The sequence below is a fragment of the Vidua macroura genome, chromosome Z (genome assembly GCF_024509145.1).
Source record: "Vidua macroura isolate BioBank_ID:100142 chromosome Z, ASM2450914v1, whole genome shotgun sequence".
In the NCBI taxonomy this organism is placed as follows: Eukaryota; Metazoa; Chordata; class Aves; order Passeriformes; family Viduidae; genus Vidua; species Vidua macroura.
The window spans coordinates 71,149,974-71,177,530 of record NC_071611.1 but is presented as its reverse complement, the minus strand read 5'-3'; the positions used below and the strand labels follow the sequence as shown (position 1 = coordinate 71,177,530).

At 38.6% G+C, this 27,557-nt stretch overlaps 1 protein-coding gene across 2 annotated transcripts in view; it reads right to left on the bottom strand.

The window, feature by feature from the left end:
- CAMK4 (calcium/calmodulin dependent protein kinase IV) overlaps nt 1–27,557 on the bottom strand; it is a 133,524-nt gene that overhangs the window by 71,361 nt on the left and 34,606 nt on the right. Inside the window, exon 2 of one of the 2 annotated variants that reach the window (XM_054003022.1) lies at nt 6,354–6,432. The exons of the other annotated variant lie outside the window; for it this stretch is intronic. Within the exon in view, the coding sequence (XP_053858997.1) occupies nt 6,354–6,432 (79 nt within the window). The remainder of the gene's footprint in view (nt 1–6,353; nt 6,433–27,557) is intronic. 2 annotated transcript variants of the gene reach the window in all.

The following is a 27,557-nucleotide window of genomic DNA, read 5'->3' as shown; positions in this document are numbered from 1 at the left end:
AAGGATTTAATCTCCTTCCCCAGCTCTGTTCCCTTCTCTGGCACTTCAATGTCTCTCTTGCAGTGAGGGAACCAGAACTGGACAGAGGATTCAAGATGCAGCCCCACCAGTGAGAGCACAGGGGGACGCTCACTGCCCTGCTCCTGCTGCCCCACTATTGCTCACCCCAGCCAGGTGCCCTCGGCCTTCTTGGCCACCTGGCCACACGCTGGCTCATGTTCAGCTGCTGTTGACCGGCACCCCCAGGTCCTTTTGCACCAGGCAGCTTTCCAGACACTGTCCTGGCCTGTAGAGCTGAAGGGGTTGTTGTTACCCAAGAGAAGGACCTGGCACTTGGCCCTGTTGAATCTCATACAAGTGGTCTTGGCCTATCAGTCCAGCCTGTCTAGATCCCTCTGCAGAGCCTTCCTGCCCTCCAGCAGATCAACACCCTAGTCTTACTTAGTCTCATCCATGACCTTATGGAAGGTGCAATAGATCCCCTCATGCACACCATCCATGAAGATTTTAAACATAACTGGGCCCAACACTGTTTCTGGGGGAGACCACCAGTGACCAGAGGCCAGCCAGATCCAGCATCGTTCCCCACCATTCTCTGGGCCCGGCTATCCAAACAGTTTTTAACCCAGCCAAGAGTGCTCCTGTCCAAGCTGTGGGCTGCAGCTTTTCCAGGAGAATGCTGTGGGAGACAGTGCCAAAGGCTTTGCTCAAGTACAGGTAGACACACCCACATTCACACCCCCTTTCCTGCATTCACTAGGCAGGTCACCTGCTCATGAAAGGAGATCAGGTTGGTCAGGCAGGACGTGCCATTCCTGAACCCCTGCTGGCTGGGCCTGATCCCCTGTACTGTATTTGCCGTGTGATCACATCCAAGATGATCTTCATCATCTTCCCTGGCACTGAGGTCTGGCTCACAGGCCGGTACTTCCCTGCATCCATTTTCCTGCCCTTCTTATGGATGGACATCACATTAGCCAACCTCCAAATCACCTGGGACCTTCCCAGTTAGATAGGACTGATGATCAGTGATGCAGAGCAGCTCGGCAAGCTCCTTCTCCAGCTCCCTCAGCACCCTTGGATGAATCCCACCTGGTCCCATGGACTTGTGAGTGTCTAAGTGGCTCAGCAGGTCACTACCTCCCTCCTCCTGGATTGCACAGGGTCTGTTCTGCTCTCTGTCCCTGTCTGCCAGCTGGGGCTGGTTCCCTGAGGATAAACAGGCCTTACTGTTGAGGATGGAGGCAAAGAAGATATCTGAGCCTTTTCCTCATCCTTGGTTCCAGTGTTTGCCTCTGCAGCCAATCAAGGATGGAGATTTTCATTGGCCCCATTTTTGTAGTTGATGTATTCAGAAAAACACTTTCTATTACCTTTCACAGCAGTGGCCAGATTGAGTTTTATTTGAGCTTTCACCTTTCTAGTTTTTTCTTTACATGACCAGTAACATTGCTGTACTCTTCCTGAGTTGCCTGTCCCTTCTTCTCTCTCTCTCTCTCTCTCTCTCTATATATATATATATATAGTGTGTATATGTGTGTGTGTCTATATGTATATGTGCAAACATTAATGTATTGAGACTTATTTATATGTGCCTTACAGACCATTATGATCTCCTTCAGACCCTAACTCCAGATATCCAACCCCAATATCCACAAGGCACACCTATTACCTTTGCATTTGCTCACTCTCCTTTCTGATCCACAGACATAAAGTATCTGTTGTCCTCAAATTGTCTAACTTATTTGTACAATTGGATTAATCCCTGCCCAACTATTTCCAGAGTATGTATTGCTTGAAAGCTGTCACTCTGTTTCAGATCTGAGAAAAAATTGATGGGCCTGAAGATTTGTCTGAATTTGAATATCAACTAATCTGAAAGAAGAATGCTGCTTCATATATGCTGATTTTGATAAAAGTGCTGCAGAATTATTATTTAAGCATCACAAACTGTGCGAGGGAGGATGCTCACACATAAAAAAGAAGGAAATCAAAATGAAAATTCTCCAAAACAGTCTCTATACTTGTATGTTTCATTGACTGAGACAGACAGGGTCTAATATTTCATAATACTTAATTGCTCTTAGGGGACAGCACATAGAACTGGGAAATATTATCCAGGCTTCATTCAAAGCATTGCTGAGATGCAAATAAAATAAATATTATCTCATTTTTATGGACGAAAAAGTTGGAACCAAAAGAAATACTGGGAATATGCCAGGACCCTGGCTACAAACAACCCAGCTCTGAATCCTATTCTCCTTTCAGCAGATAATGTTGCTTTATTGCAGTGGCAGCTCCAAAATTACTTCAGTTGCAGTAGTTAGCACTTGGTAGACCTACAATGTAGGCAGGCACTTGGTGTCTTAGTTTAGAACCATGCAACAGAGTCCATCTGTTCTCATCACTATTTTTAAAGCAACTTGTCCAGACTCAGGTAGGAAATCTAAGGTGGAGGGGGATCTAATTTCTTGGAAGGAATTCACCTGCCTAGATTCTGAGATAATCTCCAGGCTGCTTAGCTTCCTCAAAACACACCAAAAGGTGAAAAGCAGATAAGAGACTTCATATAAAAAATACCACATATATATGTTTGTTTCATTAGAGAACTGCATTCTTCCAATATAATCCACATGCTGTATGTTGTTTGCAGCAATGACCACTCCAGAATGACTGGTTGTAAATATCACATAATTTTTAAATCTCAGTTTAAGAGCAGTAAGAATAATTTTTGTAAAGTGTATCCTAAAGGTACTTCACTTTTCTGTAGCACTGGGTCATCAAGGAGAGGTAAAATGCATAGTAAAAAGCAAAACAATCTCATATTTGCAATTGCAAGTGTAAAAGTTCATCACAGTACTCTGTTCATTTGATGACTTTTTCTGAAATGCTATGTGATCTGTTTTTGCTTCTTTCTTGCTTCATGAAATAGATTTCCCCCAAAGAAATTACATGGTTCATATCTTTACATTTACCACCTGCGTGGAATTTAAAAGACCCACTAAACATAGAAAATGAGCATGTAATACATTTCAGTTATGCTCAGGAACTAAGCAGAAAGGTTAGATGATTAAATCACAGGCAATATTTTTGCATGCTTATTCATCTGACCATATATGTTGGGTTTTAAACATTTTGTTTTGTAGCTCTTAAAAACCATTACAAATTTTATTTCTTATACATTATTGGAGAGTATTGCTCCTGCTGATTCAAAAATCAACTGTTGTTTGGACCTCTTCAACCCTTCTGACAGTTGTCTTTTAGCAGCTCTAGAAGCTAAAGTTCTAACTTGCCTCTTAGTTTCCCAACTTTGACATTAAGGCACTTCAGGTGTAAGGATCAGACGTGCTCTTTAAAGTAAATTTTATTCACTATAAATACATTTTAAAGATTTGAAACTACTCCTAAACTTGGGCTTGATAAACCTAAAATCAACAGAAAATGGAAGCATTTTGCTTCAATAATTTTGAAGCAGTAAAACCCCTTCTTTCTTCCTCCCTTTGAAATTGTAGAAGATTTGTTAAGAATGGTTAAGAATTAATGGTTAAAAATTATTAAACCTCTCAACTGAAATATAATATTATGAACACTTTCTTTTATTTAGTCACACAGAAATGTTTGTTCTATTACTCTTTGATGATTTAACCCCTATAAAAATCCCCTAAACCACAGATGAAACCACCCACACCCCCAGACCTCCCCAAAACTTAGCAACTAATCTACTGCTATTTTATTAAACAAGATGGTAAAAAAAATGTATTAATTGCAGAACCTCTTAGGAATTCAAAACCCTGTCCAAGTATGTATTCTCAGAACTGGATGCTAGGTCTTGCCCAAAGTTTTATTTGCTCTTAAATAAGAATGTATTAATCACGCAAAATGAAAAATTACTCATTCTATTTAAATGAAAAGAACACTGATAGCTATTTTATGTTCTGTCTGTTCCTAGCAGACTACTTCAATCCTAAAGGGTCATATGTTCTTACCAAAGTGCTTCCCATGGGACAAAAGTAATAATTTCTAATGCTTTCCTTCAAATTACAGCGCTTCAGTGATCATCACTCAGAAATCTGGAGCTGCCCATCAGCCACCAGCCTCCTAATCACACATCACTTGTCATCACTTCCAGAGCAATCTGGACCACCCTATCCCTGTCCCTCACCCTGTTTTTACAGACCTCTTCCTTAGAGAGTCAGTCTTGTTTGAAGCAGCAGACTATTTCCATTCAGACAGTCAGTTTGAATGGAAAAATCAAGAGTATTTGCTCTTTTGCCATCTTCCTTTATCTTCTAATTTCATGTGCTTTTCAGAGCTCCCTTATGTACATTTACGAATGGAATTGAAGAAATGGAGCTCTACCAAAAAACAATCACAGGCTCTTCTTCTTTCCCTCTCATCCCTTTTCCTCCACTATTGAACTGCCATCCTTTTTTCTAATTGTTTTCAAAAAGGCAACAGGACACTTAGGAGACAACATTAGCTGATAAACATTTTACTACATGACTTGGTTCACACATGGTTATTTTTTATACTGAGATACTCTGAGTAAAGATCAGACCCCTGCTGTAGGAGCACTCTAACATGGGTATATCAGTCCCTATGATAAAAATTACATCTTCAAATTGGACAGACACAAGCAGTGGCATATCCTTAAAGCATTGTCTCCCATATTCTCATTTACAAAGAAAAGCTCATTTGTGTAAGAGGATTACTTGTTTTCATAGCAAAACATCCCAAAGTGCATCAATTACACTGGGAGCAGCTCAGCTCTGTGAACTTCTTAACCACACTGCTAATATAAGCAAAGCTGCATTAAGTCAAACTTATATATTATTGTTGATGTAAAAACAACTTATATAACTATGGTCTTTTCCTTTGGTGTCATTAAAAAAAAAAATCAAACCTGTGATATAGTAAGTCTACAAAAGTTTAAACTGACTAGTTTAAGACACAGAAAACCAGATCTAACATAAATACAAAAATATGACAATTGTAAACAAGAATTCATTTCCATGAAGGCAAAAAAATCAAAAGGCAGAGAAATATTTTTCAGAAATATAATTCTTCCTTGTGCATTGCAGAATGAGAATTATAGGACAGTATACTCTTAAAACATTATGGGAATCGCTGGCATAATGAACAGATGAAACCTCAAAAATTCTGTGCCCTTCTATAGGAACAGCAGACCACAAGCTGCAGCAATGCACTCGGACAGACTCTGCTTCTTCCAGTGTACCAGATGCAAAGTCAAAAGCAGCACACACAGTCTTCGTGCCAGTTTAAACCTTGGCTCGCATTCAAAGATGACAAGTTAATGCCAACATTTTAGTCATGTGAAACCCACTCATTACGTCTTGCACTGAGACCACCAGTGAAGCCACCATTTGGACATGGTTATGCCTACCCACCCATCCTTATGCTTCTACATGTGAACATTCCTGAACATTATGGAATAATGAATGTTCTAACACTGGGATAAACTGAATCAAAATCATTCATGAAAAATATCATGTACATGCCTCACAGCTTGCTTTCTTTCTCTCAGACTTCTCTTTCCATCCTAGGAATATGAACTGCTCTCTCCCATGCCCCACAGTGTCTTTCTACGTGAAGTCTCTCAGTCCACAACTTGCCTTTCTTGTCTTAATGTCTCTTCTTGCTTTCTACCATCTATTTTTCAGAACACAAGAAATAGCTGTAGTATAAGTGTGGCATATATGGAGTTCTAAAAATAAATTGTCATCTCAACTGGTTTTCTAGCAATTTCATAGTGGTAAAAAAACCTACTACAATATATTTAATTTTACTTGGGTTAGAGTTGGTGTTTTAATCAGTTTCTGAAAAAAGATGAATTCTGTCATGGCATTTTTTGGGCAAAACAATGTATTACATCAAAGACAAAACACTGAATATTTAAATTTTTCAAGGTATCCTTTTTAGTTTTTTTAATGAAAGAAAAAGATACATTTTTTCATAAAGGTTTTGCCAAATCTAAGTGTATATGGACAACACCAGCTGAAGGTACATGGCATATTTGTGGGGATAAGGCATTCCCACTACAGTACTGTTACCTCTAACAGGTGTTTTAGTGATGAGGAGCCAAAGTTCACTCATGGAAAAGACAAGCTTAGCAGTTTATAATCCTAAATCTAGCACATTTTCCCCACAGGAATAAACTGCTCCAAAAAAAGAAAAAGAAAAAGTAAAACAAAACAAAACAAAACAAAACAAAACAAAACAAAAAAAAAAAAAAAAAAAAAAAAAAACCAAAAACAAAATAGAAGGAAAAAAAATCCCAGAGAGAATCCCAAACATACTCCAAAGCAAAGCAAAACAAAACAAAAATGACTTACTGTCTTCTTCAACATTTTGACGGCGTAAGGTTTCTGGGTCCCTTTCTGCCTGCATCTGTAGACAATGGATGTAGCCCCACTAAATTTAAAATAATAAAAAAAAAAAAAAAAAAAAGGAAGAATAGTTGGGTTGTACATACATCTCTTTGAATCTGTCAATAAACAGAGTTGCCTACATTTTCTACTCCTCCCAGTTTGGGCAAAACTATCTCACTTTTCCCCACAGATGCACTAAACCCTCCCCTCCAAAACCCAAGAAGTTTCAAAATTCCTTTGTGTTTAACCAGAGAACTTCAGCAGTTGCTCAGCCAACAGAAGTTGCAAGAGTTTAACATTCTTCTTGGCCACACCTTTTCTGTCTCATGGCAATCCCTGGATGTTTCCTTGGATAATCAATTCACCATATCTTGCCTTTGTTAAGGCAACACATTTGCAATGATAAGTTACATTGTGGGGGTCTTTTCACTAATTGTTGATGATAGCAATGGTGAGACAGAAAATTTTTGTGTTTGCCCACTGGGCCAAAAAAAATCAAATTGGGCACCAAATGGAGGAAGCAGCACTTCAGGTTTATTCAATGGAAACTGGTGAGACTTGTTCACAGCAAAAGTGGACTGGGCTTGCATCTTCTGTTTGCCTTCAAGGTGTAATTACTTGAATGTGTAAAGTTTGACAACTCATAACATAAAATTATGCCTCTGCTGGATGGAAGGCACTTCTCTGAGTGGATAGCTGGGGTAGACGGTCACCAGAGGGAGGCTTACCTTGCTGTGCTTTACTTGTTACTGTCAAGGAAGGGCCCTGCACTCTGAATTTCTCAGAGATGAAATGTCTGGCAAACCCATACTGGTTACAAACCATTCAGATACCTTTGTATTCTACCCAAAATGGGCATACTGAAGCATCACTGAATTTAAGGTATTTTCAGAAACTTCCTGCCCTCAGACCCACTCCAAGACTCAGCACTTCTAAATAGCTGCATATTTTTAAGGTAGAGGGGACTGCTTTTGTCATTTATGACCTTCTGAACAACCATTGCTGAATTGCATACAGCAGCTCTGCAGTGAGTGAATTCTCATGCATACCAGACACCAAATTGCACTGCAGATCCCTTTGAACCAGGAGAAACCCATCTCAGTGAGTCTACAGGAGACAACCATGACAGGAGCAGCTTTCTTTTAAACAGTAGAATGGCATATCCATACTTGATTATGGGAATAAAGCTGTGGCACAAGGTTCATTGTTCTGTACAAAACTGCCATGGGTGCCCTGCTCTTCTCCCTCCTCAGCATAGGCCAGACAGGTGTCATACAAGGCTCTGAGTAGTAGGCACATCCTTATTTTCATAAGTACATGACTGAGCACAAGAACTGGTGTTTGATTGAGAAGATTTATTTCAGAAAGACATCTTCATAAGGAAAGGTCACCTCTGGCAAGGGTTATGCAGCTCAGTCATCTGAGGGCTTCTCTACACCACATATAAATTAATCTTCACTTTATCTCAAATGCTAAAATTATTTGTCTCTCTTAAAATTATATTGATAAATGTGTGGAAGTAGTGAGAGCTTCAGTGACTCCCAGAATCATTACATGATTTTAATTAGATCTCCTCTCCTTTGCCAAGTCTCCAAAGACTCTATTTAGCAAGAAGAAAAAATATATAACATTAAAAAAAACCCTCACATCTTTTAAATACAAAACTGTTAAAAGACAGAATTCTAAGAAAGTACTGTGATAAGGCTTATATCTCCAGTACTTCACTGCAGGATTGCAATGGGGAAGTCAGTGCATAAACTGCAAATCATTTCTGTACTCACGTACAGAGAGTGCAGTATAAACATTAAACTCAGTTTACATATATTCTTACAAAGTAGGCAGCAAACTTTCTAGAAATTGCTGTTATTTGGGTGAGGGCATAATTAGATAAGCTATCCAGCTGACAATCCAAATAAATAGATGATCATTCCTTTGCAAATCTCTTGATGCTTACTGCTGCTGTGGCAATGGAGGGCAGTCCCTGTCTCTCAGTAAAGCTACTATCAGTATTTGCATCACCAGTTTGCAACGTGGTGCTGCAAAGTCTTCCATGTAAATAGAAGCCTAGACCCTAGAACACCCAGATTATTTAACTGGCTTAGTGATGAGATGGACACCTCCACCAGCAAGGATAGATAGCATCACACCACCCTTTACAGTTCATTTGACTGTACACAAACCTATAAGACAGGCAGCATAATGCTTGAAAGAGGTGTAAGACAACCCAGAGAGAGAATCCAGCTGACCAGTTTGACATCAGGTTCATTAGTCAATATCAAAAATACAAACAAAGGTACTACATTGGAAATTATTCTCTATTGTACAGATTTCTGCATATCCCTGCAGTCCTAATTTGGTGTAAAATTGATGACAAGGTATTGCATGACTTGGGAACACTTTGAAATATTTTGCTTCTGATTTACATGGCTTTGCCCAGCTCTGACAGACTTGCTGTCACCAGCCAGGAGAGAAAACACCCAACATCAGCTAACAACCAACACTGCTTTCCTCTTCCATGGCAGAAACCAGTACGGGAAATCAGGAATAGGATGACAGCCTGGTGCTAAAGGTAGCAGAGAGCTATTACTAGTAAGGACCTGATTCCTTGTTTCTTTGTTGGTAACAGGATATCTTTGCTTCTTCACAGTTTAAAAAAAAAAAAAAAAAAAAAAAAAAGGTAGCTGTGAGGGGAGTGGTGCGAGCAGAACTCAGCCTATGGATCTTAATGTAAATGCACAAACACTGCCTCATGTATATCAGAGTCCTTTGCTTTGCTTCTTATTTTGGCTTCCCACTGGAGCTTGCTGCTGAAGCTTTCTGCTGAATCAGCACATCCAGCTTTCCTGAGTGACTGTGTGACTTGGAAGGTCACCAACTGGAGCAATTCAGGCTTTCACCACCAAAGAGCAGTGGGAAGATTCAGCTGCAAGACTCTCATGCAAAGCTGAAACACAGAGAGCTGCTAATTGTAACCTCTTGCCCCTAACCTGTTTTTGCAACATCAAACCTTGACTGCCATCATCCGGCCCCTCAGAGCCTCCTCTCGAATTTTCATCAACTGAAAACTTCATTGATACGTTTTGTCAGAACACACAAATATACAGAAACCAGGAATCCTTGTGGCAACACACCACTTCCCTGGGCATGAAATTCATGGCCAGACAGGCAGACCACGAGCCTCTCAATGTCCCACTCTCTGCAAGGGGTCTCTTCATTCAGACTCTTTTATCTGAATGATAAATGTAAATAGTGCTATAGAAAGAGATCACTTGTACTCAGTGGTTAAGGCACTATCCCATAAACAGTTTAAATGGGAGAAACAGAGAGAGCCCTGAGCCCAAATAGCTGATAATCACCTGTAGAAGTGCATTGCAGTGTATGACTGACAAGTGACTCATTACCAATTCAAGCGAAAAAACAGAAATCATGTCTCCCATATTCCACAAGATTACTCACTGTATTGTGTTGCCTCTTTAGAATTGATTCTGTCAGATTTTGCCTCTTTGTATTTAGTGAGTACATACAAATATATATCTTTGCATATATACATACACATTTATATGCAATATTTATTATATATATTTGTGTATTGAAGTGTGCATTTATTTACTTCTAAAGGAAATTAGGCTTAAAGGAGCATCCAGCTGCTGGTTTTTTTGCACCTTTGCCTGGAAACAGTCTACCTGAATTCAAAACATTAGTTATTTGAAGTTGGCTGGAACAAGAAAAATAGGGGAAAAAAAAAAAAAAAAAAGAACTGTATTCTTGGAACATGTAGTTGGCCGCATTAGAGAATAGTAATTAGAATTGTTGAAAATATTGCCATTCTCCTTTAGATGTGTTTCAATCTGGAAAGCTACTTAATGATTCTGTTAAAGATTTACTTTGAAAAGCCCAGGGATAACTGTGATCATGCTAAAGAAGAACAGCAACAAGAACAAGAGATAATTTTACTGTGGAGATGCCAAATGCTTTACTAAAAAAGATGTGTCTATATATACATATATGTATTGAACTTAGAAAAAAATTGAAAATAATGGATACATCTTAACTGCTTGGTCATAATTAACAACAAAAACATTCACTTTTGTGATGCCACCTACAATGAAGACAATGACAACACATAAGAAAGCTCTTGATGTCCTGTACATGGAATGTATCACAGCTGAGGCACATACAACCCAGTATTAGCAGAGAAACAATTTTGCTGAAGTAAAAATACTTCAGTGGCATGATAAATTTACTCACCCATTAGTCAAGCAATGTACATCTGTACCACTAAATACATCAAAATAGACTAAAATTCAATAACTGACCCCTTCATGTGTGTTGTCTAAAACACAAATTTGAAAAATGCTTTTAAAATATTTGAAATGTGCAAAACTTTCTGTCACCCCACCAACCACTTCTCAATATATAATTGCTTGAGCATTCTGGATTATTTCTCTTATTATTATCTTCAGGTGTTACTGAGCTCCCAATTGTTTCATAAAGACACTGTTTTAATGATTGGGCACCAGCACCACAGTGCCCTGCCTATGCTAAGGACTCCAGACTGGAAGACTGAGAGAAAAGGCATGGCCATGCTTCAAATACATGCAGTCAAAAATAGCAGTGTCAGCACAGATGGAAGAAAGTCAGGGACGCCCAGGAGGGGTGTTAAGGAGGTGGAAGTGATCGGCAGAATTTGCACATAAAGGAAAAAATAGAATGGGCAGGATCCTGCAGTGGAGCCTGGCAGAGAGAGAAAATAAAAAGCAAGGAAAGACAGAATTTGACCCAGTTTGGAAAAAGCATTTCTTCCCTGAAACCCACAAAAAGCTTCTGCCTCTGAAACAGGAAAGGCAACCAAGATGAAATGCAGCCATATGTTTATTTGGCCACAGGTAGGTAGCAAAAGTAAATTCCTTGAGCTGCAGATTTTAAAATAAAATAACACTCACTCGCAGTAATTTAACTGTAAGAAGGAAATTCAATCTTTTTAAAAGTAGGTCAGCATTTCCACACTATGCCCACTCATCCTGGTTTTTATATTGCCTTTGAATCAATTCATTACAAATACAGTCCTCAATATAATCTCCTGCAAATTTCATTTGGATTAAATTCCTTAAATTATGGATTGATTTTTTAAAAATAAATTCGTTTGTGCTTCATGCAGTCAAGCAATAATTACACAATCAAGTTTGTCCAATAAAACAGGTGAAAGAATGATCGGTCCAAAGAAAACTGTACTTGGTACAAAGCCATGGAAATCTGTGATGCCAAAACTGCAGTAAGAGATCAAAGTCCATTACAGGTTTTCACAAAGAATACTGATTTCTTTGTATAGTTTACAGAAGTATAAAGTTAAAGCTCATTAATTTACCTTTTCTTATGTATACACTAAAAGGTCAAAATGGATTTATAGAAATGAAATTACTATTCCTAGACTTGAAAATTAAACATCCTGTTTGAAGTTAAAAGACTGGACAGGAAAAAAAAAGGTTAAAAAAAGATAAAATCTATTAAATTAGTTTAAAAGTGCATATTCCGTGGTATTACTAATATTCCCTTCACTTTAAAAAGTACATACATGTAAATTTGGAAATTCTCACAACTTGCATTTCATGTAGAGGTATCAAACAAACTCTTTATACAGCAATCTAACAAACAATTCTTAAATTATTCAAATCTAATCTCAAACCTTCTTCTAAATATCAATATCTACATATACAGGACTTGCAGGCATTTGCAAGCCACTGCAGCCCTCCTTTTCTCCTCATTATTTCATGACTTGTAAACAGAATGGAAAATTGCACAGAACATATATCATTTAGGAGCAGCAAAAACCCTTGGATTCCCACATACTATCAGGAATAAAACAAATCTTTAAAGGAGGCAAGGTTAGTGGAAAAAATGTACATGGTTCTGAAAAAGAAATCTAATTCCATTGCATTCCAGAGTTCTGGCTGGTTTGATTTTTGGAATGAAAACATCCATACGTTTTCAGTTTTTTGTTGTTTTGGTTTTTTTGCCTTTATTTTTTTTTAACTTCTACCAGCTGAGTAGATTTTTTAATATTTGAGGTGAAAGGCTGGCCTCCAAAGGCAATGCAATAGTCCAACAAGATATTTTTTACATTCAGCCATCACTGCATTCAGCAGTTAAAAGGAACCTTAGATAAGCACAACAAAAGCCACACACAATTAAAAAAAAAAAAAAAAACAACAACAACAACTGTAATCAAACTAGTGCTTGCCAATATTCTTGAACCTCGAACTGCCACTGATAACAGCTAGTAGGACTATAATTCTTTAGACATGGGGTAGGTTGGCTGTTGAAACACCAGTTAAAATGCAGCAGTTCAAGCCACTCCTGCTGTGCTGGCTGTACCAGCAGCTGATAATTCCTGCTGGGACTGCAGCAGCATATTTCTAACTTGCTTCCAATGGGGCTTCTCCCTCAAGTATTGCGGGAAATTTATAGAAAAGGACCTTTATCCCATAGAGAGGTTAAAAAAATTGTTACATCTGATTCTAGTGCCTTTTTAAACTGCAGGAATTCAGTTAGGTGTCACATTAGCTGCATTCTTTCATATCCATATTTACATTAGATAATGTCCCCCACATCATATGCTACTTCTTAAATTTCAGTTTAGCTGGTAGGTAAATATTGAGAACAAGAAAGAGATCACCAGCACTGAGTCTGGCTTCCCTGCCTTTCACTGAGTGGAAATAGCTGACCCAAACTTACTAAAGGAGCAAGAATCATTCTCTTAAGCATTAATTTGAAAAGCACAGAAGCAAAACTCAAACTACACTGAAGTCTAGAGGTTACTGCTGTATTGTGTGTATGTTGCTCCCTTGAAGTAACCCACCTTTCTGAAATTTGGGCTCCTAAACAAAACTTCAGGTATGATTACTGAAATGCAGATATGAGGTGAAGATTAGAGCACTTCCTACAGCACTGTGCAAGGAAAATGTATAGAAAATACATTCACCATTTCTTCTTTATCCTTTAGCCCCTCTAATATGTTGGATCAGATCACACATTGGAATAGCTGTATTTCTAAAACAGCATGGGAATGCTCAGTAGGAAACCCAATTTCTTTCCTACCCAGTCAGAAAAAAAACACATCACTTAAACTTGGCTGAAACTGAACTTTATAATAGTGGGGAGTTCACCTTTCAACATGAAGCTATTGCAGTACAACAGCCTCAGAAACTGATTTTGAGTATTTTATTTGGAAATTAATTTTCCTCGAGAATGCTCTTCTCTTTTCAGAGACTGGAGAGTTCTTAGCTACCCATCTCTAAGCAGTTCGGTGAAATGAGGAGAGCAAAGAAAAGAAGGTGGAAGAGTGGACCAAGAGAAGCTATGCATGTTTTTGTCCTTGGTACTGAACTTTGGACACAGTGGGGCAAAACTTCCAATGCATGTGCTTACACTACCTGTGCAAGATGCAGACCCAGATCCTTGGATCCTTCCTTCCTGGGCCATTGCAGAATTACCTGCCTGTTTTTGTTTCAGTTTTTTTGTTGTTTTTTTGTTTGTTTGATGGTATTTTTTTTGTGTTCTGTTTGTTTGTTTGTTTGGTTTTGGTGGTTTTGTTTGTTTGTTTGTTTGTTTTTGTTTTTTTTTTTTTGTTGTTGTTGTTTTGTTTGTTTTTTCCTGGTGACATATTCCTTCATCAGGAAGTGTTTTAAACAGTCTGTACTATGAGGTGTCAACACCATTGATTACTGCTCTTCATGACAATCTCCAGATGCAGGAAGCAGACTGGATCTAACACTAAATGACAACATGTGGAAGTATGAACATCCTCACGTGTTGACTCTGGTTCTCCTGGTCGAGGGAAGGGAAGCAGTGTGGAGGTTATGGACTTCTTCTAACAGCTTGCTCTGTACATAGGAAAGTTACCATTTGAAATTAGACAGGGAAAAATTAACGGTTGTTTGTGTCTGCACATTTAAATCTAGCTTTGAACAAAATTTACAACCAGCAAGTTTAGGTCTAGTAATTTTCTGGATTCTGAAAGCTCTTGCGCCCACATGTATCCTTAATAGCCCTCTTTTGGGTAAGTTACACAGCTTTCTCCTTGAAGCTTTGTGTTATGCTGAATCATCTATTCCTATGCACTGTCTTCTCTGAAATATATTGCTTTTGCCAAGAAGTTTATGTTCAGTGCCAGCCCAGGATCCCTTAGCACAGACAACAACAAAAAAAAATTTAAAAATTTAAAAATTAAAAATTTAAAAATTAAAAAAAATTATGTGTCAGATTCAAAAGTTCTTGGGCTTTTTAAAAGCTACTATGTACGTTTTCTTCTTTAAACCTGGTGGGACAGGCATTTCTAATCATAAGATATAAGACTGAAAGCCAGGCAATGCAAAAGAATTTGGAGGAAGGCATAATATTTTGTCAATGCTTCCTAAATTAACACAGTCTATAACATATTGTGTATTCTGACCATTTTTACATATAATTCTCAAAAGACAAATTGAAATAGCCGACTTTCCGTAATAGAGAGCTTTTTTAGTCTGCTGCTTCTAGTATTTTTGTCACAGCCAGGAAACCTAAGTTGCCATTATCGTAACAATTACCTGCAGACTTAACACTTGGTTGTAATTTTACTGCATTAACAAAGCTACAGTGGAAAGAGGAAGCTGCAGCAGAGAGACACTGCTACTGCTTATAAAACAGAAAAAAATTATTGAAGAAATGAAGAAGGCATTTACTCTGGTGCAGGTTATGCCAGTGGGGGTTATTTACATCAGAGTGATAGGTTTGCAATCCTGCCAGACCTGGCAGCCAAATGTCAACCTATTGCAAGTACAGGGGAGGTTTCAAGTCAGGTCCTGTCTTCCAAAACTTTAAGACCAGCACTTCCAGCTTCAGTTCTGGCAGCTGGGAAAGACCTAAATAGGTCTAGATCTTCCTTAAATTATGGATTTCTTCCACACGTACAGAGGAAAAATGCTGCATCAGTCCTTAGCTAACCTGCAGATGCCATGGAGCCCTTCCTACCACCCACCCTGGTGCCAGGCACAAAGTGGGCAGGACATTGGGATCAACACACCTTCCTTCTCAGAGACACATGCACACCATGCAGGACTGCAGTGGGTTGTTCTTGGCTGCCAGATACCCTCCAGGCTGCCCCATGACTTCCAGTCCATCAACAGGATTGGGGAGAAGCTGGTGGGGAGTTTGACAGAAAAGATTTTGGGTTCAGATGAAGGCAGAGGGATCCCTTACCAATTAATAACATGGGCAAAACTGACTTGGTTTGGGGAAATTAATTTTAATTATTGCTAATTAATAACCAAGTGGAAACTGGAAAGAAAAATCTTACATCAGGACATATTTTAATCATATTATCTTCAGGCTTGGATGGGATTGTTGTGGCTTTCTGGTGTAATTATTTCTGTGGCTTTTACTTTACACTGGTGTGTATAGCCCAAGCCCAAGAATATTAATGCTGCACAAAGTATTGTGTGACAGGAGAGGTCTCCTTGTCCACTGGACAGGCAGAACCCACAGAAACATGGATCAAGCAGCCAGTGTGGGGGTGGGTTTAGGCCATGAGCTCTGATGACAGAAAGTTAGATGGGATATCTCAAATGTGTCTCAGGGAACAAAAAATACCAACAACAAAGACACCACCACTAAAAATTCCAGAAGTTCTGTGTTTCTGCTGGTCAGCAATAGTTCTGCTCCTTTGTTTTTCCTGCTCTGTTGCTGCTCTTTCCGGTTTTGGTGCTTTATAACTGGACCACCAGAGACCATGGAATTTGAAAATTGAATGTTTTGTTCTGCTTGTGTGAGATGGAAGGCAGCACGTACAACAAAGGCTTACATGGCTAGTAAGATGGGAGGCCCTGGAAGCAGAGAAATGTTACAAGAAAAGAAGAACAGAATGTACAGAATCAAATGCCTCTCATGGCAAAGCTGTGGCCTGTGTCTGTTTTCACTCTCTGAGCTTTGTTTGTCCTTAGATGCAGCAGTGCATTGTGAGCATCTGACCTGCCTGAGCTCATCTGACCTTAGAATTACCGGGCAAGAAGCTGCAGAAGGGACCAGGAGTGACTCCCAGCCACTTGCGTCACCTAATGTGGGGTATTCTGTTCCATGTTGCCTTTCCTGCTTTTTCTGAAATTCCCATTTTCACCATTCTATTTGACAGCTCCCAGTGCAGCTAAACTTACAAAAACTTCAACAGGATGCTAAGCCCTTCTCAATAACCATGATCACAGACCGTCCTGGTAATGAATCACACACATCTGCAGGCAAGTGTACAGTGAATTGTTTCCATGGAAGTGTCACCACTACTCAATGGTTGAAACGAAAGAACTCTTTTTTTAAAGTATGAAATTGTTATTTTCAAGGAGAAGATTCCAGAACTTCTAGTCCATGAACATCTTTTATCTTTTCTTTAAGTTCTCAACACCAGTCACTGATCAAGACAGTGTTTAACTAGTGATGCTAGAGAAAGGCTGCAGTTTCCATTTTTAAAGGACTGAGGCTTTTTAGCTGTCAGAGCTGATCTGTAATCCAGGATGATTCTCATCTAATCTATACCAGTCTGTACTCCTCTGCATAATGAACTCAGCACAGTGGTGTATTAGATGTTTGGAAATAAATTACTTATTTCTTGTTCTCCCCATCATACTGAAACTTAAGCACAGTGTACTCCAATGACATACCTGAAGGCTGTCATTTTCAAATTCCACTGGAATGTAAAATAGAATTGCAGTTGGGCAGTATTTAAGACATAATCTGTATAGGATTTACATATTCACATATTTTAAAAGGTTCTCTGCGTACCTTCAAAGAGTGACTTAAAACAAAACATGCAGTCAATTATGCCCATGTGCTGCTTCATGCTCTTGTAAGCCCCCAGTGGGTGAAACCATGCAGATCAGCTGTCCATGCCAGCAAGTGGCTGCTGAGTGCCCTGCACAGCAGAGGTCCCCTGTAGGCACAGCTCCAGCATCCACATCAGCCACAGCCTGGGAAAAGAGCTGTGGTGCACCATCAGGGAGGAAGGTTTGGACATGGAACTTTATAGATCTTCTGTTGTCAGACAGGCAGGTTCTTCTGCGTCCTTCAACACCACTTTGTGTGTCCACATCTCTCTTTGTGTCCCTGGAACCACCTTTGTGTCCCTGCACTCTCCTTTCTGTACTCACACATCACATTTTGTCCCTGAACATACCCCTTTGTATTCCTGTACACTACTCCTTGTCCCTGGAAATTGCTTTGTGTCCCTGCACTCTCCTCTGTGTCCCTGCACAGTATGTTGTGTTTCTGCAAACTCCTCTGTGTCTCTGCACATTACTTTGTGTCCCTGCACGTCCCTCTATGTCCCCACAAATCACTCTGTGTCCCTGCACACCCCTTTGTGCCCCACAGATTGAATGTCACACTGACATGCAGAACATTCTCTGAATAAGAGCCAAGCTGAGAAAGGCATCATGTACTTCTGCCACCCCTTCCCACAATTTCCTTTCTTGATGTTTGGAGAGGAAACACCCTTAATGAGATCTCATGTGAAGTCCAACTCTGCAAACTTAGCTTTACAGGTGTCAAAATTCTGCTTCTGGGCTTGTGTCTGATTTGGTAAAATTAATCCAAAATCGAAGAATTCTTTTTTGAAGATTTAACTGAAGGTGCAGAAGACTCATGGTGATCAGTCACCATCCCTCTAGATTCTTAGTTATGCTTTAACAATATTTTCTGTAAAAGTATCTAGTTAATAATGTTTTTATCTGGAAAAATGTGAGGGTTCCCTATATTTTGAGGTTCACTATATTGCAGAGAAGTTTATCCACATTTTTATTCAGAATAAATGTTTTCCTTATTCCTCCATCTGAACCTTTGAAAATATTTTTTTTTCCCCACTGACTGAATAACAAACCTATTGGCAATGGCAATTTGTGAATTCTGTTAGGAAACAAATGCTTATAATGAAACAACACTCATGCTTGTTAAACTTTGAATACACTCACAAACTTCAGAAACTGTTGCAAGCACAGTCACAGCAGGGTCACAGCAATCTGTGTAGGACTATGTCCTGTCTTCACAAAGGGCCAGGTGGTTATGGCTAACAAAATATTAATGATTGTGGATAAACAGTCCTTGCCCTTTAGAGAGAGCTTTTTGTATTGCATTTTCTATAAACATTCAAGGATCCAAAAGGTTTGTGCACAATGCAGACTGTAGCCTCAAGGACACTGGAGGCTCTGTACCACTCTGTCCCTTTCTTCCTGCCGACTTCTGGTTTTTCCATTCACCCACTGGAGATATCAGGAGTTCAGTAACTTATTACCCAGATCTGTGTTTCTCTCCCCTTAGCACTTTTGCATTTTGAGAAGATTGTGCCCAATTTCAGCAATTCTCATAGTCCTGTTTGGGGTCAATTAATAAATCAAATAGGTAGAACATAAAATAAAATACCTCATATTTAAAATATTACAGACACAGACTGTAAAATATTACAACCTTAAACAGTCTACATTTTCCCTGGTTATATGAAAAATGTGATTCAGACTGATGGGACTACACTATTTCTACAAACTGACTCAGGCACAAAAGGTATTTAGCTGTAGGAAGCAAGAACATTGAACATAATCTCCATAAAATCTGAGATCACATAGAGTCATGTGGTTTGATTTTAATCACAGGACATTGGAACATGCATAACATACATGCTTTGGTGCTAATGAGGGTTTAAACCCTCTTCCCTCATCTTTCTTCCCCTGCTGAACGCATATTGTAAGAAGAAAACTGATTAAGAGGTGATATGTCTAATAGCTTACCACACTGAAAACAGTAAAACTGACAAAAATCCTGGGTTTTTTTTTGTTTTTCTAGGGAATGATGTTATGCAAATGAAAAGAGTAAACAGAACAATCAGAAGGACTACTAAGATGTTTTTCTAGTACTTACAAGGGAGTTTTCAATACAAGCACTACTTATGCAAACCTTGAGTTTGACAGCTTCAAATGCACTCTGCTGCTGCTTGAGACACTCAGAAACCCTCTGTATCTCCTTTCAAAGACAGAAGAAAGTTGAGGCAGGACATAAGGAGTGAAGAGTGGCGTTCAACTATGGATATCTAATCTAGGTCTGAAAAAGAGTTTAGGTCAGAAGTGGGATGTGGTGATGTCATGTAGTTGTATTTGTGAACAACGACTGCACAACATAGAAAAATCTATCAGTTAAAGAACAAAGAACACTCAGAGCAACCTAAGGAACCAGAACTGTGGTTCCAGAGTATAGAAAAACTGTGTAACACCTGTATATCTGTATCTACTTATCATTCAGATAGAAACAATAAATTTACTGCAAAGCAGGTGCTACCGAGATATTTCCACCTGTTATGTATTCTTGTTCTTACATGAAGATAATTATAGACACTACAAGCCACTTAAAATCTTCAGGTAATACATTTAAAATTAATTGCTTCATTTCTCCATACTCTTATTTTTGGGGATGACTCTTCAAAGCCACCATCAGTCCCCCCAGGAAAAAAACCTGTTTGTTACTTGAACAACACACTGCTATAATGCACTTACTGCAACATCCCTGGATTTACCCTTACAGCTGCATTTAGCTAATTAGAGTGCTTTCTGCACCCCTCTTCTTTGGTAAGCCTTTCCATAGCAGCATAAATACAAAATTTATCTACAGGACAAATTTGCCAGCAGCAAAGGAGTAGGATTGGGTCCTAATTGCAAGGTGCTGAAGTGTAATGTCTATGAAGAGGAGTAATTAAAAGTCTTAAATTTCTGCCTTCATTGCTCCAAAAGTAAAAAGCAAAATAGACCTTCCTTTGGCACCATCAGTTTTCTAACACAGAATTACTATGGCCTTGGAAAAAAACCACACACATGCAAAAAAAAAACCCCAACAACCTGTCCCCCCTGCCCCCAACCAAACAATAAAAAAAAAAAACAGAAGGGGGAAATTAAAAATAAATTAGATATCTACTTCATATACCTCTTAGCTTTTACCAAAGGGCAAAGATGATAGACCTCACAAATATCTTCACTGAGATCTAAGTTTACTGTCAGAGTTGTTTTGTAGTGTAGAGCTACAGTAGCAGAAAATTATGTACATTTCCTGAATTATTGCCCCAGGGCAAAACCTCTCCATTTTAAAATATAGGGTTTGTGCCATTTTGCGTCAGGCATCTTATTACATGAGAAACTGATTTCCAAATGTGACGTTAGTCTTTCATTTTTTTGTTCTCTGGGGGAGTCAAATTAAGACAGTTCTTAAGAAGTGGCAATTTGGCCTTCTTGAAAGGTAAACCCTGGGTATTTAAATGTACATGTGCTGCAACTCCAGTGAGAATTCTTAACTTCTGACATAGTCCATTTGCTAATCTTTCAGTAGGGTAGGCCTGGCTACAGGCAGAGAAATCAGAAGCTGCTGTTGTTGCTGCGGAAATGCTGAGATAGCCTGGCCATATGGTGAGCTCTGGAGAGAGAGAGAGAAAAAAATTCTTAAAAAGGTCACCCTTACTCAAAAGACCTACATTGTTCTGGTTGATTCATCTGGGTCGTGAAACAGCTCCCAAGTGTGGTCAGAGGGTAGCTTTCAAGGGGTAGGAGAACAGGGCAAATTTTATGAAGTTACACTCGGCAAATACTTCCATATGTCGTGATTCCAAACAACATTCTTATTATTTACTCCTCCCTCCCCTCTCAAAATAAAGGAAGGAAACAGGACAGATGGAGTTAGGATATTTCTAGTGTGTTTATTAACAGGAAAATTGATGCACATTTACAAATATCCCTCTTGCCAGTCACATAAGGGAAGACACACTGTATTATTTGCACCAATCAGACATTATCCCTTTGCTGAACTAACACCATATTGCCCCTTTTTGGGGGCTCACTCTTGATCCACTGAGCTCGCACCCAGTGGTTCACTGCCCATGAATTCAAACGGGTCCCCTGCACTGCACAGGTGCACAATCAAGAGCAGACAGCTCAGCCATGAGCTCCAAACACTGCCAGGAGCTGAATCCATTCTTCACTGCAGCACAGAAGGCAAAACATCTCACCAACACACCAGGACTGAATATAGTACTTTAAAGTCTAGGTGCATGATTTTTAGCCAGAGATTTTTCAACCCTGCACGGCAAAGATCAATGCGTGCTGCATTGCTGTTATCAGACTACATAGGAACAAAAATGCTATTGTGGGCCACAAGAAAGTGAGAGAACCGTGCAATGTTCCTGGTCAAAGTGCCTTTTTTCCCTTATTTGATTTGCACATTCAAATACTGAACTATTCCCCCGAAATGGTAATCTAAAGAAAACCTCCCTTTGCTTTGTTTAGTGATAGTGTTTTTCCACCATCATAGTTTAATCTGCCTGATTTCCCAGTCGCTGGCATTTACTGCAGCCTTCTCTCTCCTAGAAAGCATACATGAACTTCTAACAGAGAATGTCTCTTTTTACAGAACATAGGATCTTGCACTGCAACACTTAATGGATTATTTCTCAACCTGTGATAATTTTTTTATGCCACAGTATTAAAGTATTTTGAAAATCCCAAAACATATAATGCATAAAAGAATGCTCTGTATTAAGTTTATAATCAGTTGTATTATTTCTCTGGAAGGTAAAACAGGATTATCAGCCATGTCACAACACCAGCTTTTACTTGTATTTGCCCAGTATTTGAAATTCAGAGGAATAAAATCCCAAACCTAGACCACCCTCAGGAAATGAGGGCATGGCACAGCAATGCTGAAGTGCCCTCTGATGAGCAGAGTACCCCTGACACCTTAGGAAAAATTAAAATCTATACAGAGGAATTCCCAATCATTCACATCTGAATAAAGATATGTTTGCTGTACCACCATGAAGATAAATGGCAAGAGTAATCAGTCTTTGATAAAACTGCTAAAGGTATTCAGGATCATAATGAGATCCCAGCTTTCACTTCAGACTATGATTTCACCATTCATATGACATATTTTATATGCAGTTACATAAAATTGAAAATAATTACAGAAATTATCCTGGATTAGTACACCATGGCTCAATATATGTGTTATTTAAATGTACTCATTCATTGCAGCCGCACTACAATGATGTCGGCAGCAAAAGTAATTCCCAGTTATGAGACTTACAGGGTCACTTGCTGATTTCTGTGAAATAGCACGGGTTTTGTGAGGTATGATCCAGAAGACTTCATCATTCTAATTTTTTCACCTAATTTATTTTTTAAAGCAAACTATAGCTGCAAAAGACTCTGACTTCCAGTGTCTCAACAAATGGGCTTAGCTTAGCTTCCTCCTGAAATTAACAACTATTGCTAACCTACTGCTCAATATTGTTTTGCACATATTTAGAAAACATAAAATCAGCAAATTTCCCATTTAGCATATCATGCAATAAACCACCATGGTTTCATCTTCATTCCCCTTCTCTCACCAAAGGGCCTACGAAACTTTGTAAGTGCGCCCCATTTTGTTCCTAATAGAGGAGCCCTGCATTCAACATATTTTTTAGTTATCAGGAAGGTCTAGTGCCAGTATTGTTAAAAAAATTAAGAAGTAGCTTGTTTTCTCACAGTTTGTGAAAATAATCTCCCTGATTATAATTTAAAGATGTGAAATTATTTTCCAGAGTTTCAAATCTACTCCTATCAACTGCAACAGAAAGTCAGAGCTTCATAATTTGTCCATTGGAGTGGATTTAATTTGTAAAGAGTTAACAGCAATTGCCTATAAAGACAGATTTAAGGGTAAGTATTTTGCTGCCTGATTTATAGCACTGTAGTGTGTTTGATAATAAAAAACACTGACTGTGATAAATGAAACCCCCTTGCCTCTAGTAAAGTAAAAGAAATGAGCATATTAAAAAAAAAACAAAAAAAAAAAGAAAAAAGAGAAAAGAATCCTGGCTTTGTAATTTCATTAGTCCCTGATCAGAAAGATGCATCCCATTAGCCTGAGACAGGAGTGCTGCCCCAAGAGCCATCACCTGAAGAGAAAGGAGAATTCATGCTACCCAGGGCAGGGGAGAGGAGGGGGGACCTTGGCAGGGACCAGTCACAGCCCCAAAGGAGGTGAAAGCACAGCACCAGTCTTCCAAGCTGGGAACTTCTTGGAAAGTTCACTATTACATGGATCACTTGTAAACAGAAAGACTTAAGATACAGACACTGCAGAAAATACAGTTATTTACAACATGGTTGCCTATAGCAAGCTCACAATCTTTTGGCGTTTTTCTTTCTCTTTCTTTTTTTATTATGCTTGGGTTGCTTTTGAACATTTGTTTTATAGGTTTGTTGTGGTGTTGCTTTGTTTTGTTTTTTCTTTTTTTTCATTTATACTCAAAAGCTTAAATTTGTAAGGGCTATTAATAATGAACATGCAAGGCTATTTTTGTAGTATACAGTACTAGAAATGGGCAGTATACAGCAGTAATGTGAAATTACTCCCATTTACTCAAACATTGCAGCAGGGCTACATAGCTCTATGATGAAAATTGCTGCTCTGGTTGTGTTTCATAAATTTATGCATGAGTCAAAAAAAAATCTTGCAGTTATTTCAAGTAGTTTTCATATAATAAAGTGAACACCATACTTCCTACAGTAATTGTAAGTGGTGTAATATTATTTCAGCCACGATACTCTAAAAGGACAAACTGCATGAGGAGGTAGTATGTTATTAGATATACTGACACTGTGGAAAAAGCAGAAATCTTTTAGTTCTGTCTTGAGATACTACATCACCAACATGAGCTGATCATATGGTGATAATGCCTAAGATTTTCTTGTAAAGAGCATTTTAATGAGCACTAGAAAATGTTAAGCAAATGGCAACATTTCCAAAATTGTCTGTCTTACTGATTTTTTAAAGCCTATACCTCTGTAGCATACATTAATCTTACAAAGAACCAATTCTTCATCTTAGTGTTGAGTTAAAGTGATTGAAGAGGTTACAAAATCAGGAAGAATTTGTTCAAAGCACACAAGATGTCAGCTACCAGCATAATGTATTCTGACATTGATCCTCCACAAGCATCAATAGAATAGCCTCAAACCAAGCTTGGCTCTTTTCAGATAAATTTTTGTTCCCTTGGGCATTCTCAGGTGTAACCAAGGAGCTATTTCTTTTCAGAGAGGGGAAAAAGTGTAAAAACTCCAATGTCAGTTCAAGGGAGTTTGGAAAGACGTAATATTGCAAAGTTAAGACCATTAAGTATTAAACACCTCTGGCTAATTTTAGCTCTGCACAGTATTTATATCAGCTTTTGGTAAAACACAGGACTTTGAGTAATTCTTCCTTATTAGCAGACTCATCAGATATCTCATTGGCATAGTCTTTCTCTACTTTGGCTTTACCTCCCCATTTGTCTGACAGTTTGTGATGCTGAAGGAGTGCTGAATACCTTTTCTGAACCATAAAATTGCTTGTCTGACTCAATATTTTTTTTCCTTTCCATTTGTACAGAAACAGTGAGCAAAACTCATCTAATCAAATGTCAGTATGTACCTCCCTGATAATCATCTGAATTCCCTTTGCAGATAACAGAGAGCAATTGGCAGTTTTAGAACATGGTTCATTCCATCCTGAGGGCATTTTGAATAGGTTGGGTATAACATGACCTGAAAGAGTTTTAACTCTGAGAACCGACAAAGCTTTATATAGGTACCTATAAAGGTACCTTTGATAGGGGAAATCGCTCCCACCCTTTCCAAGTACAGTGGCCCATAGAGCAATGAGTTTTTGAATGCAGGTCATGGCAAACCCTTCTCAAGACTCTCAAGAGCAGCAAAAAACCATCACCATGATGCGTGTCTCTCAGAGCCCTTACATGTCTTGGTCAGTGATCAGCACTGGAAACTCTCTTGATGTAGTCAAAATGAAAAACTTAATGGATCTCTCAGTCCTTTAACTCTCCATGTCTTCCCCAGACCAGTGCAGACTAATGTGTGACAAAATCATTCTGAGAAAGCAGCTACACTGTGTTGTGGGGCATGCACAAAGTTCCCCCACAGCATACCACCACTTGAAGAAGAAGAAGAAAGAATACAGGGAAGAAAAACCTTTGGGAGAAAAAAAAAATAAATAGAGAAGCCATCTTAGATGAAGAAATGGAGAGGGATGTGTATACATGTATCTGTATTTATCTAGCTATCTGGAGATGAGATAGGCAGATATCTAGACACTGAGGGAGGCTGAGGAGGGATGGATGCTGAAGTGAGAAGACGGGCACACAAAGAAAAAGTGGTGAGAGGAGGAGGTGGTGGGAGTGTGCAGAGTGGGTCAGGAGACACGCCAAGTGAAGAGCTGCATAGTAAGAGAGGAAGTGAGAAAAAGTAATTCAAAATAGAAGCAGCAGGAAATAGAAAATAAGCACATAGACTCATGGTTTCAGAGTTTGGGAACACACAGCATGCAATGACAAAAAAACAACAACAACAACAAAAAAAAACCAAAAACAAACAAACAAACAACAAAAAACAACAACAACAACAAAAAAAAAACACAGCAGAGAACAAGAGGGAGAGAGAAACTGCAAGTTTGAGGAGAACAACTATATTACTTTCCAAGCTTAGGCAATAAGTAACACTACAGAGAAGCATAAAATGGAGTGAATAATATGTAATAGCTTAGGACTTTATATTTTCTTTTTTCACACCTTAATTAAATCATGAGTATCTTAGAGAAGATGCAACACTTGTTGAACATAATTAAATATGATGCCAATTTCTTTAGGCTCAATGCAGCATCAAAAGTGGTACGAAACACGGCTCTGTAGACTTGCTACACCTAATGCCATTCAAATATTACACATTCAGGAATTGAGGGGGGGGAAATATCTTAACTGTGGCAACCTGCATCAAGCTGCAGTATCAAGCCTCATGTTTGCATGTGGACATAACTTATGCCTCACTAAAATATGGTTTAAACAGGTCTGTGCCCTTTCTACACATATTGTGTGTGTGTAACTGACCAGTCTGTGGTCTGACAGACACTACTGAGACTAATTTATAGTATTCAAATTTCAACACTGAAAAACCATCATCCTTAAAGAATGTCTGTCTGTCTGTTAGTCATATGAAAGTAAACTCATTCTGTGAGCTGAAAAAAATCCCAGTTTTTAAAGAATAATGCATAAAATAACCATATAAATCCACCTTTAATAGGCTGCCTATAATCTTCTCCTTCAAACTCATCTTCTCTTGTAAAAGCACTGAAATTCCCTTATGCTCCTATGCATAAATGTACGAAAAAATAAACCATTTTTACTTGATCTTTTACTATTACAATAGATTAAGTAGGCACATTTTGCCTTCTTGCAGTGTCTTTACCTGCCTATCGCTGTTCCGTAAATGTGAGGTTATTTAAGTCAACCATATCATGTAGTTTTAAGTGCTCTTGCAGCATATAATTCAAATAAGTATGTAACTGCTTCTACTATTGCTGCTTTTGGTCAGCTACAGTTTTTCTGACATAGTAATGAAAGAATGCATCTTACAGCAGCTATCAATTACTCATGGCATGGTGGGATCTCATGGCCCTAGGCAAATCCTAGGTGCACACAACAGGCTATAGAGGCAACAGCTAGGAAAAAGCCATATACTCTTCAAATCTTATTACTTTAAAGAAAAACAATAACAAATTACTGAAGAGCGCTAGGAATGGCTTATCCAGAGATGACTGACAGGAAAAGTACACTATATCTTCTTCCACCACTGTATTTGAAAAGAGCTACCTGCGCCAGTTTGTTCACCCCTTTTACTCTGTTGGTTATTCAAAATTGCAACCTTCTATTAAATGTATTTTCTTTTTTTAAGGTTGTCATTTCAAGAAGCTCATTATGTAAAGGACCAGTGGCTCCAGTAAGAGTGCCATAGTTGATTTCCAAAAAGCCAGTATCTGTACCTAACACTGACATGTAAAAGTGTACTTTTAAAAAAGGAAGAAAAAAGCCCCAGACATTCCAGAAAAGCAATGTGAAAAATACTTTAAAAAAAAGTTCTGTGTAAGTAGAGAATCACAAAGAGACAAAACATTGATATTTTCTCCTTCATGTTGCTTCATTAATGCAGTGTGATGACAAATATGGTCTTTATAGAAAAATTATGTCTATTTATAATGTTTTCCCCTACACCTGTGTTTCCAAGAACAACACCTTTCTGGGAAAGGGGCATG